Below are 12,966 nucleotides of genomic sequence, written 5' to 3' on the forward strand. Positions count from 1 at the left end.
CATTTCCGCTCGCCAAAAGTGACGCGTGACATAAAAACGCGCGGGTCCTCGGCACGACGTCCAAGATAGGCGACGCTCGCAGCTGCCCGCGGTACGCAGGGAGATCTCAGATGCGGTTTGCTGAAACTTATATAAGTCATAGTGACGACCACCAGGTGCACACATCGTCTGCTTAGGTTAGGGAGCCTACATGCAAGCGCTGTTAAAACAGCGCTTGCACCTAGGCTCCCTAGCTTAGGTGCTGTTTAAAGGCTGCTAACAGGGAAACTGTACAATTACCATCCCTGCAGCTGTGGCAAGATTGATACCAGTGGTATACCGTGTAGACTCGTGTTAGGGCCGCACGTTTTTTTCTTTCCCACAATTTCGACGAGGTGCGGCGCCCTTACACGGGTCTGAACCGTTTGGTCAAAACGGTGCTGGCGCAGCCTTGACTTGTGCACACCCCGGATCCCCGGATGCACCATTGCATCAGGCATACTTATCTATAACAAATTTAGCCCAAATTAAATTTCGTTGCTCTTAGGCTTTTAAAGTGGGTGGGGTATAATACCTGGACGCACCCTGACAATGACAGCATGAAACATGATGAGGTTCAAATAAATTGCTTTGCGTATAAAAATTGAGAAGAAATACCGTAGCAGCTTAAAGGCGAGTCATTTTGATTGAATGACTGGAAGGTATTGAGCAGAAATTAACTATTCAATGCGTTCGGCACGTGCCTGTGCTTCCCTGCAGCAACCACGCGGCCTTCCAGCTGCAAAATTGTTTTATTTTATTTTAATTAATTTTATTGAAGTATATATACTGTGGACTCGAGGCCGAAGCAGGGAGCGCATAAAGGTAACATGATACAACCCAATACCAAATGAAAAAAAAAATTCAAATGTTCATTTGTAGATAGCGGGTAGCGCTGCTGAGAGGTTCCACAGTCTATTATTGTGCGCGGCAAGAAGGAAAAGCTAAATATGCCTGTCCTTGCGAATTATGGAGTTAATGAATGGATTTAATGGTGTCGGGTTTGTTTGGTTGTTAATGGAGACAATTAAGTAAGACCATGAATCAAATGTTCGTTTGTTAAGGGTTAATGCGAAAAATGCCCGTGTACCGTGCATTTGATGGATCAAATCATGGATTTGGAACGTAAAACCCCAGGATTTAGTTTTTTAATTGAATATGAATCGATATAAGAAATGAATATTCGATTCGTATTCGAAATTTCAATATTCGCCCACTCCAAGTTAATGATTCCTGAACCTTGGGAGATAGGTGTGTTTCAAGAGAGAGAGATAGATAGAGATGAAGGAAGACTTTAACGATAGCTGGACATGCTATATAGCCTGGCGAAATGCCTGGTACGCTAAACCAGGTCGATATAATCCAATATGTCACAAAATAAGCATATTTCACGTCGTTTAACAATATTTAGGCCTCTGAGCTGAAGGGAATATATGGCATAAACTACATGCCACACCGCGATACCAATAATAAAAAAGAAAGCATGTTATGAACACTCCGAAGGCTCTGGCACCTGTAAAATATTACCTTACGAACAGTTCATGCATAGCAGAGTACCGAATACTATCTCTGAGTATATTATGGTAATGCCTTATGTCTTCGAAGTATTCATCCGGATGCAGCATAACACTTCCGACATTTTAACTGTATGGCGCTCCCTTCCGCCTAAAGCAAGTGGTATATATCACAAAGTCACCCAACGGACGACCAAGAAGCTTTACGAACGCTTTATATCTCGCATCGGAAACTCGGCGTTACACGCCCAGGCGCCATGCTGCTACTTGTCTCGCCCGATGTAGCTGTACAGCAGGCGAGCGATGCACCGAAACGCTAAGATGTTCTGCTCCCACGTGACCACCTTCTGCGTTATGACGTCATCATAACACGTGTACCTACTAAGAAACGACAAACTATTATAGTAACTTATTTAAGGGTACACCGAGGCTTTCCTGTCTGTTATCTATGGTTTTAGGAGTCTAGGGCCTAGGACCTTCATTTGTGGACAAGGACAATTTGAAAATGCCACTTCAGCATACTCAATTAAGACCAAAGTCCTTTAGCAGTTGAGGCGCTCTTTATTATATTTTTTCCATCCCTGCACAACTGCGTGACGAAAACTTTCGATTGTGGCCGCAGCCTGTGTCCCAGGTATTTCCCGTGCCCCGCTACCCGAAGCCGCCTCCCATGAATGACGTGGTCGCCAGCATGTGCTTCCTCATCACCTACATGATGCCATTCAGCCGCTCGGTGTGGACCGTCGTCGAAGAGAACAACTCGGGCATGGCGGTGGGTGAAAGCCATCCGATTCGTTTACACGTATACCGTATTTAACCGAATCCATATGGTAATCGTTCCAGTTGTCGTTTACAGCTTTTGGCTGTCCAGCCACATTCACAGCGTGAATTGGAGACCATTTTTTTCTTTTTTTTTCTTAGCATACGTTACGAAACTCCTAGGATTTCGTTAGGGGCCATCGGATAAATGGCAAGGAGCTAACACCGGCGTCAAAAGACAGCGAGACGTTTGACAACAATCACGCGCTGTCAGTGCAGTGGTGCGTGTACGGTAAGCCGGGGCAAGTTGCGTGGCTGGCGCCGGACATTGGTAATAAATGGGATTTGCTTCTCGTGGCTGTTGCCGTTTTACTATCTTTGTCTGCTTGCATTCAAAGAAAGCTTCTGAAATTTTTCTGGCCTTAGAATTGAGATGGGCCTAGATTCGAGTAAATACGGTATGATGAAGTTTTTTACTTTTTCCTTAGGACCAGCCCAGGTTTCCCGATTCGAATGCACGTGAAAGGTAGAAATTCTTTCATTACACTACCGCGGAACCGATTTAAATAAATGTTGTTGAATTTTAGAGACAGAAAAAGCGGAATTGCTACCGACTTTGGGAAGCCTGATTTTGATCTGCTCAAAATTTCGTGCAGGAAGTGCCGAAAATTGGTAAGGCTAAAGTTCGTAACTCTAATTAAATACAGATGGCACAGATCTTAAGATCTGAAGCAGCTCGTCGTCTCTCGTTTTCGCATTTCCTTTCTGGCTTACCATGACTCTGCTCGTGTATTAATGACTATTTTGTTATTCATGTAGAAGCGTAATTTACTAATATAGGAAAACTAAAATTTTCGCTTTGATATATCTTAGTTTACACTTTGTAAGAACATTGCATCATCACCACCGACGACAACTGGCCGTAATGTACTATCAGAAACCCTGGTAGTACTTTGCTCCTATCAAAGGACTCTGGGACTACTTTTCTGATGACGTGAGCTTCTGTTGCCTTCCAGATTAATGAAACAACGCAACAGCAATCGGTTAGATTTACCCGCGTGCTTAAGTAAACGTATTTTTTTTCCTGGACAAACTTCATTGTTGACATACTTCACAGTGGACATACTGTTGCGCGCCTGTACCCGTGCCAGTCAATACAGTAAGTTTCCCATGCCCCCCCCCCCCCCTCCAAAAAAAAAAAAAACGTTCACGATAAGAACTGACTATAATAGGTTATGCGCGGCAATTCGACTTTTTTTTTTTTTTTTGGTCTCAGGAAGCTAAACTTCTGGTAATGCGCTTTGGACTTGTTATAGACTTGTCATAGACTTGTCATAAACTTAACTTTGAGCACGCGCCAATTGGAAGAAGAGTACGCCGCAGAGAAAGACGAATCCATGGCCTCAGCGCCACAGGAGCCCAGAGGCGGAATGGAGAATCCTCGGTTCTCTTCGAGTAATAGCGTGCGTCTTTAGGTAAGACTCGTTCAGTCTAGAGGAACTGCCACGGTAGCCTTGCTATTCAATTAAAAAAAAATGCGATCCTCGTGCGATACTTGAGAACAAAGCAGATGGGTATAAGCGTTGAATTTGCATTTCGAGTGTTTTGAATAAAGATGCACGTCACTGTACAATCGATCAACCCCCAAATGTTTACGAACCGGGAGATCGGAGTAAAAGCTGTATATATCCGCAGCCTCGAAACTCGGTATTCGGATGTACTAGTGAATGCGAACAATATAGCGTACGGCTTTATTGGCCACCCTCACTTAACCTGCTCGGAAATGCGACGTTCTCTCAGATCCCGCGGTCCGTAAAACTTTAGCTCTGGACTGTGCGTGAAGGCAGCGCGCACTGGAAAAACTCTCGCAGTCGATGCTTCGCTCCATGGGCACGAGCGACCTGGTGTACTGGCTGGCCCACTTCGTCTCCATCTTCGTGCACGTGTCGTTCTACTCGGTGATGGCGGCGTTCTTCATGGTCTACAACACGTACCGCTTGTCGGGGGGCGTCCTCAGCTACGAGGACTACGAGCACACCCGAGACTACACGCCCTACCTGAGCGACAGCCTTATGCGCCGAGACGTGCTGATCGCTCTGTTCACGATGTTCGGCGTCCAGACGTCGCTGCACGCCATGCTGCTCTCGTGCATCAACACCAGGCGTAAGCGAAACTGGGCTCGGCGGGAAGTTATCAAGCTAGCCTAAGGGATGCTCCTAGACACGCCACGATGATGATGATGATGATGCCCTGCAACTCGGTTGCGCAACAGTAGATGCCTTCAGCGGAGAAAGTCCGAATACGAAAAACAGGCAAAATAGCCAAAGAAAGACTCTACTCGCTTCAAAACGGGAGAAACGGTGAAAGAAATCAATTCGTTCAATTAAAGGAAGGATGCGCTCGATGGCGCATATTAGTTGCAGTGAGGATGTTTAGGTAGCTCTAGTTGTTTCGTTGGCCGATTCCGTAGGGTAAATGAGCCGTTACCTGGCGCATCTGTAGGGGTTAGTACATATGGCTCTACGTATCCGCCTGTTCGATGTACGTGTGCTGTCCGGTGAGTAGCCATGTCGGACGATGACGTAGTTACCGTGAAACGGACGTCCGAGGGAGCGCTCGGTAAGAGTCAAATGTACGTATATTGTCTGTTGGGAGTAGATTTTCTCCCTCGGCTCCGCGAAGGTACGCGTCTACATTGCCCACATTTGCACGGGGATGCCCACCGGGCTTTATGGCCGCCCTGACCATTCCCATAGCACCCACTTCGCTCACCTGCTAACTCAGGCCACCTCCCATCAGACCAAATTTACACCTGGCCGAATTTATGAGATAGGCACTGAAGGAACGAGGCCCGCGAGGCCCGCAACTAATCTACGACTTAATATTTATTCGCTAATTAAAAAATATCTTCACTGTCTACAACCATGGGATTTCGCGGAAAGGGTATGACGATAGGCAGGTTTTAATTGCGCCGCGGCATCGTTGGCCAAAAAGCACAATGACCATATGTTGATGGTATTGCACGATTTACAGTGATCTTAATGGAAAAGAGGAGAAAGAGCATTTGTACATCTCGCCAATTTGTGACCTACAGTCATCGTTACCATTTAGTGTGCTTAAGGGAGAAACCTGCGTATTTTCGTATCTCGGTCATCACACCGCGGCAATACCTCTGCAATGCGTTATCCTCCACTGCGTTTTCTTTCCACTGGCACCGATTTTATTACTCTAATCGATCTGCTTTGCGCATCACATGGGCCGTTCAGCTTCGTACTCTCCTTTTTATAGAAATCTATCTATCTATCTATCTATCTATCTATCTATCTATCTATCTATCTATCTATCTATCTATCTATCTATCTATCTATCTATCTATCTATCTATCTATCTATCTATCTATCTATCTATCTATCTATCTATCTATCTATCTATCTACACTCTTAAAATTAAAAGCTTGCACTCTATGGGGCTTATCTTGTCCCACTACAACAATCATCTATCTTGTCCGCATTTCCTTTCTTTAACGCTGCGAGCCCGGTACTTCCAGGTCACGAATGGCATGCGCGTTATCAGCGTGACAGAGCATTCTCGACAACAAAGTGCCGAGCGCAGAGTTTTCAGGAAAGGAAACGCAAGCAAAACAGATGACGATTATTGTTGCGGGACAAGATACGCCCCAGAGGGTGCAAACATGAGTGTGTCTGGCAGACTTTCTTTTTAACAGCTGAGCTGTTGTAGGTCGAGGCTCGGCCGTCCGTCCGGCCGCCGGTGTCACGCAGGTCACGTGACCAGGAGGTGATGCATTATAGCCGCGCCGGGAGAGGGCAGGTCACGTGACCAGCAGAGGACGAGAGGTGGCTGGGGGAGGAGGCTACCAATGAGAGGCCGCGCTGGGTGCATGGAGGAGAGGCGATGGGTATAAGAAGGTGTTTCTGCGCGGCACGGCGGCGGCCTTTCGAATAACGCGCAGAGCTGCTACCGATGACGTCACGTTTCTCCGCGTTCGCGCCGAACGCGCGCGCTGTCCGTGACTGCAGCCGATGCCTCTGGCGGTGGCTAGGCAGGTTTCGACCAGAGAACTGGACACTCGTCGAGTGGCGTCGGAAGTCACTGCCTCTTCTCGCCTCGCAACGTTTCAATATAAGGTCGTGTTGTAGATCTGTGTTTACTTGTGTTTACGCAATTGCATCACGTGCAACAAATGGCGCATGTAACACTCGTAACACTCGGTGTAAGTAAGACAGCTTCGCTGTTCGACCATCTTCGCGGAGTAGAAGGGAGGTATAATGTCTAAAATGTTGTGGTCATTATAGCCTTTTTATCGTAGTTATCCTCCAAAGTTCTAGCTTCGTAGGTTACTACTGGCATAATGCTGTGATTGGTGCACTTTCTCTTGTCGATGATATCGGTAAGGGAGAACTCGCAGGTACGCTGGACTTTGCTCATTCATGCTTGCTTTCTTGCGCTCGCAGCGCTGATGGCGACGGTGCTGGCCGCTTGCTACTGGACGGCGATGTTCGCCATGAGCCGGCCCTGGTCGACGCTGGAGGACTATCTGTTCGACGACCGCTACCCCAAATACCTGTCGGCCATGTTCCCCGTCAACATGCTCTACGTCAGCTTCTTCCACATACGCTGGACCATGTACTTCGGCTGTAAGTCGCCACGGCGATCGGGACAAGCCGCCGGAACTCTACCGCTGCGCCGCGCTCGGCGTTCCGAGCATACAATTAGGCTCGGTTGCGTACTGCATCCGGCTCGCACACTGACATAGCCTCCCTATCGCATGGTGGCTAAAGACTCATTTGTACTGCAGCTATGATCGTTTATTCCGTCTCTTCGCCGACATTGGTCAATATTGCTGGGCCACGTGAAGCGAATGTCACGCGTAATAAATAAATGCTTGCATACCTTTATTATACCGACCGTTTTTGTTGCGAACTTTGGCGAGCGCCGCTGCTCCATTTGGCGGCGCACGCCACACAAGCACAACTGCACTTTAAAGGGAGTGCTGGATACTCCTTCTGACGGATGTAACTCATTTCCCCATTCTTAGCTCACTTTTCGAGGGGCATTCGTAAGCCTTATTGAGTGCTTTTATTTTCCATGCGCATGTGAAAATTGAACCTACGCCACTGACGATTGGGATATATTTCTGCTGCATTTAGAAATGACAAGAAAAAATTGGGATAGAAAATTGGTATTATAACACGAAGGGCACTGCCTTGTTATTTGAGGGCCTACCTGGCTGCATGATGAAAAAAAAAAAAAATACCGGAGCGAATATTCGCCACAGGATAAGGCATGTGTCTATTGCAGCAAACGTCTGGAAATGACTCAGCACAACCTAATGAAATGCGAACGTATTCACACCCAACGACACCCAAAGGGAACGTACACCATCCAGAAGCACTGGTATTCAAAGTTAGTGGAAGAGTTTGCTGGTAAGCAGTCTAGACAAGCAAGAGACGTTTAGAGTATTGTCCGACTGAGGGGGAGATTGTGAAGCTCCCAGTCTATACGTGCAAGTTTCACACTATCTTTAGTCCTACCATGTAGCAATTTACAACAATAAAGGTGCAGTAGTTGCCTGGCTAACACGGCTACCAATGTAAATCGATGTACTGTGAACTGGGCAGTTCGGTTCATGAAGGAACGGTTGGTACTGTGAACGGTTAGGGCCTATACAACAGAACTAAAGCATGACAAAAATGAAACCGCCCTTATGTATGACAGTGCAACAGAAGGCAATACAGAACAATGTGTAACCGAGCTGTCAGGCATTATAAAAAGAAACGAAATCTGGTAAATGAATAGTTACTCAGCCCCTTCCCGACTGGCTGAAGTCGGGACTCGGGACGTTTACTCAAAAAGTCAGGACGGTCCCGCTAAATTCGGGATTCTTGGCAACTCTAGTTGAGGCATCTTTTCATTTTACCACAGGTTCCATGCTCTACTACTGACTCTCTCAAAGGCCAACTGCACCGAAATGTCAGGGCCAAGTAAAAAGCCTAGTTTAAGTTAGTGTATAATATATAGCAGTCGCAGTGCAAAATTTTGTTTACAATACCTATGGGTTATTACTCTGGAAAGGCTCACAAAAGTGGCTAAACCTAAACTGAAAAATATACCACCAGTAACCGCTCACCAGAAATGAGTCACGATTTAGAAGGCTTTGATCCTCGGCTTGCTTGGGACGCGTCGTCTGCTCGGGTGCTATTTAAAGGCCAGCCCCGCAGCCTTATTAACATTGCTTCAGTATAGCCCCCTATATACTACCCATAATTAACCGAATTAACCTAAGTGACATTTCGTAGCAGCAGGCCTTAAAGTTTCCGTACATTACCCATTGGGTTGCGTAGTCGTGGCCGACTGGAAAATACTGTCGCGGAAGGGATTCAACGTGGACAACCTGCCTCTCGGCGTCTGCTGGCTTGCCACAATCCTGAGTTGCGTCCTCATGGTGGCCCTCATCTGGTACCTGACGCACGTGCTGCCTTCCGTATGCGACCACCCGCTGGCCCTTGGATTCGTGTTCACGGCACGTACTCTATAATAGAATCCTTCCATTACAGTTGTGGCGTGCTGTTTCCCGCAAAGGCGCTCTGGGATTGCCTGCTAAATTTAGCGGGCGAGATAGTACTTGATACACCACTGTTTTTGACAGCGAATCTGTTAGCCTCTAGTTGGTCGGGATTTTTCGTGGCGTGCTCACCCCAAAAAATGGCAGCTGGAGAAGGGCTTTGTGTTTGAGTTTTCGCGTAACAGAATGATGTTTTCTCGCATATTCGAATTACAGTGCGATGATATATCACGTCTGCAGGTTGTGTGTATGTCGTACTTTACGAACTTTCAAGCACACTTTACGTTTAAATGTTAATTTAGTTCAATAAGGCACTTGCGATTGGCGGACGGCCTAGAAGAACGAGGATGCATGCTGCACTTCCGCACACGTGTGTGCCCGCATGACGTATGTTGCGCTTGGTACAGTCGACGGCGAGATAGCTGTCTATAACGAACAATTCGATGAGTTGGCACGTACCCCTCAGATGGTCCTTTCCACTAGTCAGTTAGCCGCGTGCCTGTCTGACAGATAGAAATTGCGTGTTTTCGGATGCGTCAATGACACGTGCTGGAAAAAATCGCGAGCCGCAACAGTGCATTGAAGCAATTTTCGCGTTGTTCACTCCAGTAATACACAAATAGATTGCAGTTGACGAGTGAACTTGCTACCGACAGCAGGCTATCCTTCCTCGACGTAGAGTCGATTTTAGGCAGCACACCACGTTTACAAAAGAGATGGCTGTCGTCTAATTAGGCACACTCGAAATTTGTAAAAGAGGGCCTTAGCAAAATTGTGCCCAGGTGAGCAGCACTTAACATATAATGTGCAGACAGGGTTGATTATAGCCTTGAGGCACACGTGGTTAGACTAAGGCGTGCCTGCTATCCAGAAGATGTGCTACGGAGTGTGCCGCAGGGAGTGTTGTCCGAACTCAAGTCGCTGTACATTGGAATCTCGTTGATACAATTCTGCATAATACGTTTTTTCTTATATAATTTTTTTCTTATTACGATTATGTTCGGATAATACGATTTTCGGATGATACGTCTTATTTTCTCTTGTTCCCGTGAATATCGTATCAATGCGATTCCAATGTAGAAGAAAATAGAAGCATCCTAAAAATGTCTGATAAGTGAAGCACTGCAGTGATTCCACACGTACTGCATAATGCATAAGGCAGTCACGCTTCTCTTCAGCGCTCCTAACAAGCTGTAAAGCCTATGTGTTAAGGTTAATGAAAAAAAAGAATAACCGAGGTATGGCGAGAAAAGCCACGCTTGAAAGTATATGTCGAATGCCGTAGCAAAGGTGAGTGTTTGATTTTGCTGTTCTTCGGCCGGGTGTTACGTGGACCAGACAGGTTGTTGTGTAAACGACTGTACGAGGAAACACGCCAAATAATTTAAATGGTTCGCTAGGCAGCAATCTCCTCTCCATTATAGCAAGTGCAAGTGTTAGCCAGAGATTTCTATAGATATCAGATTGCAAAGATACCGAGAGCAGAGCGCCCGGGAAATATTAGCGGCACGAGCATCGAGTGACACTCTTGTTTCTTGCGCAGCACTTCCGGTTCACCTCCTGAGACGACCGGGGACGAAATTCAAAATAAATCTGAAAAAAAAAAGAAAAAAAGTAGTACAAAATTTATGGGTTTTGTTATAGATATATCAGAGCATAAGTTTAGTTACAAGTTGAGTTACTGAAGTATCTCTAATAATTAAAATTAATTAGAAATCACTGATTACCGCGAACTAAAGCACAGAACACCAACGCCGAATTGCGGGTGCCACTAGGAGACACTCAACTCAAAGATTAGGGTCGCTTACCATCTTTCTGAAGCGTTTTACGCAATGCAGGAGACAACTATGTGAGCACGCCAATACTGCTTCTGAAAAAAAAAAATATTGTATGTATCTATCGCGATAGGTTTGCTATGTGTTATCAGCCACCTTTTTTCTTTCTTTGTTTTATCGGGATGCATTAAGTTCAAGGCTAGTAACAATAAACTCGTACGGTTACTATAGTCAGTGTAGTCTGTGTGTCGTTCTTTTCTATGCTTCTTCTAAGCGCTGGTTCTGAATATACAGTGTGTCCCAACTATCATGCGCCAAGATTTAAAGATATGCAAATGCCACGTAGCTAGACAAAACCCAAGGTAATAATGTTGTTTGCCGTCGCTCGGAGATACTCAGATTATTTTTGCATTCCGGCTAATTAAATAATTAGTTTTAATTGATTATTCAACCTCTGAATTATTATAATCAGATGAAACGCGTAAATGAGAAAACTGCAGAGCAACGTGAACAACTCCCGACACAGCTTTCTGTTGCTCAATACGTGCTACATAAAAGTTTTTTGCGAGCCTGAAAGAAACCCGCGAATATACAGGCAATGTGCCTCGAGCGGCCAGTCGCGCGGCAATCAAGCTGCATGGCACAGCTGAAATAACAAATGTGCCACTCTATAACAATGAGAACGTGTCTTACAGTACGTAGGCTTGAAAACACGCGGAATAAATAACGCGCGGCGACGCCACCTATAGAAGTTGCCGCCCCAGCTGCTTACCTAGAGAACGAGGTTACGTCGCATCCTAAAGGAATCAAAGGGCAAGCCGATGGCAAGTGCTTTGTTACATTGTGTCTGTCGTTGTTGCAATGGATGTTGTCAAGTTCTATTCCGCGGCGGTTTGTTGCGGAGTTGCTTCACATAACGACAAGAGCAGCAACAACGTTTGTTCTATGCACTGTTGATCTGTAGTCGCGCGAACAACCAAGGAAGACGTAACGCGACAATGAATATATATATATATATATATATATCGAAGAAGTGATCAAGAATACTTCCAGCAGCAGCAAGACGACTGCTCCGTTCAAGTGTCGCAGCTGAATGAAATGCTGCGCAAAGCGACTGCATCCACCCTCAAGAGTTGCCGCCAATCAGTCACCAGGAAAGTTATTTTCGAGCCATATAAAACAAACAGTTTTTCTGATTTTTTTTTTTTTTTACTTTAAACGTTCGTCACTCACTCTTTGCAATAACGTTGTTTCGCAAGTGAGGCGTTCCGGTGCTCCAACCCCACATGTCCCGGTTTATTCTACTGGCAAATTAGACTATTGTTGCGCGAGTTCGAGATAATTCAGGTTAGCAGCGTCGGTGAGGGCAGCAGTGCATTTCGGATATTATGGACTTCGGATAAAACGGACATTTCTTGTCGTCGGATTTTCAGGGTCCGTTGTATAACGAGAGTCGACTATAATATATATATATATATATATATATATATATATATATATTATATATATATATATAATATTAACCGCGGCCCTGTGCATGCTGGCCTTTCTCCGTAAAGGTGGAATTCACGTGCTTGGGGCCACATTTTCTTGAAGTCGTGCGGCCTTACTTAATTTATCGCCGTTCCGGGTGCGCAGAAGAGCTACTGGTTCCCCAACACGAACAAGGTGCTGGAAGTGCCGGCGACGCCCGAGCAGCAGCCGAGTGCTCTCGAAGAGCTTCCCGAGAGCGTAAACGTCGTCGTGGAAGCCGACAACCTCACCAAGGTGCGTCGTTGAACGACCGCGTTGCACTGCGGGGGCAGTTCATATTCCGCCCATACCCGTAAGGTTTCGTGTAGGCTCCCTAGCCCCGGCCGACAGGAAGTGTTCTAAGTATATACAAGGTGCTTCTCTTACCTCGGGCCAAACTTTAAAAATATGCAAATGCTAAGTAGCTGGACAGGACCAGGGTAATGTTGTTTGCCGTCGCTTGGAGATACTCGGATCATTTTTTTTTGCATTCCGCCTAAGTAGATAATTATAGTCCTAATTAATTAATCAACTTCTCAATCATTCTATTTAGTCGAAAAGTGTCAATGAGAAAATTGTAGAGCAACGTGAAAAACTCCCGATACAGCTTTTTGTTGTCCAATACGCGCTACGTAAAAGTGTTTTTCCGAGCGTGAAAAGAAGCACGCGAATAGAGGCAAAATTGCCGTGCGACTGTCCGCTCGAGGCACTTTGCGTGCATTCGCGGGTAATCTTTCACGCTAGGAAAAACATTTTTATGTAGCACGTATTGAGCAACAGAAGGCTGTATCGGGAGTTTCTCATG

The 12,966-nt window shown here is 45.9% G+C and overlaps 1 protein-coding gene across 1 annotated transcript in view; it reads left to right on the forward strand.

Moving 5' to 3' along the window:
- LOC119445062 (retinal-specific phospholipid-transporting ATPase ABCA4) overlaps positions 1-12,428 on the forward strand; it is a 31,372-nt gene extending 18,944 nt beyond the window's left edge. Inside the window, exons 6-10 of the mRNA XM_049664856.1 lie at positions 2,155-2,304; positions 4,163-4,454; positions 6,764-6,946; positions 8,654-8,832; positions 12,288-12,428. Of these exons, the coding sequence (XP_049520813.1) occupies positions 2,155-2,304; positions 4,163-4,454; positions 6,764-6,946; positions 8,654-8,832; positions 12,288-12,428 (945 nt within the window). The remainder of the gene's footprint in view (positions 1-2,154; positions 2,305-4,162; positions 4,455-6,763; positions 6,947-8,653; positions 8,833-12,287) is intronic.
- Positions 12,429-12,966: the final 538 nt, after the last annotated feature.

This window comes from Dermacentor silvarum, chromosome 3, assembly GCF_013339745.2.
Source record: "Dermacentor silvarum isolate Dsil-2018 chromosome 3, BIME_Dsil_1.4, whole genome shotgun sequence".
Lineage (NCBI taxonomy): Eukaryota > Metazoa > Arthropoda > Arachnida > Ixodida > Ixodidae > Dermacentor > Dermacentor silvarum.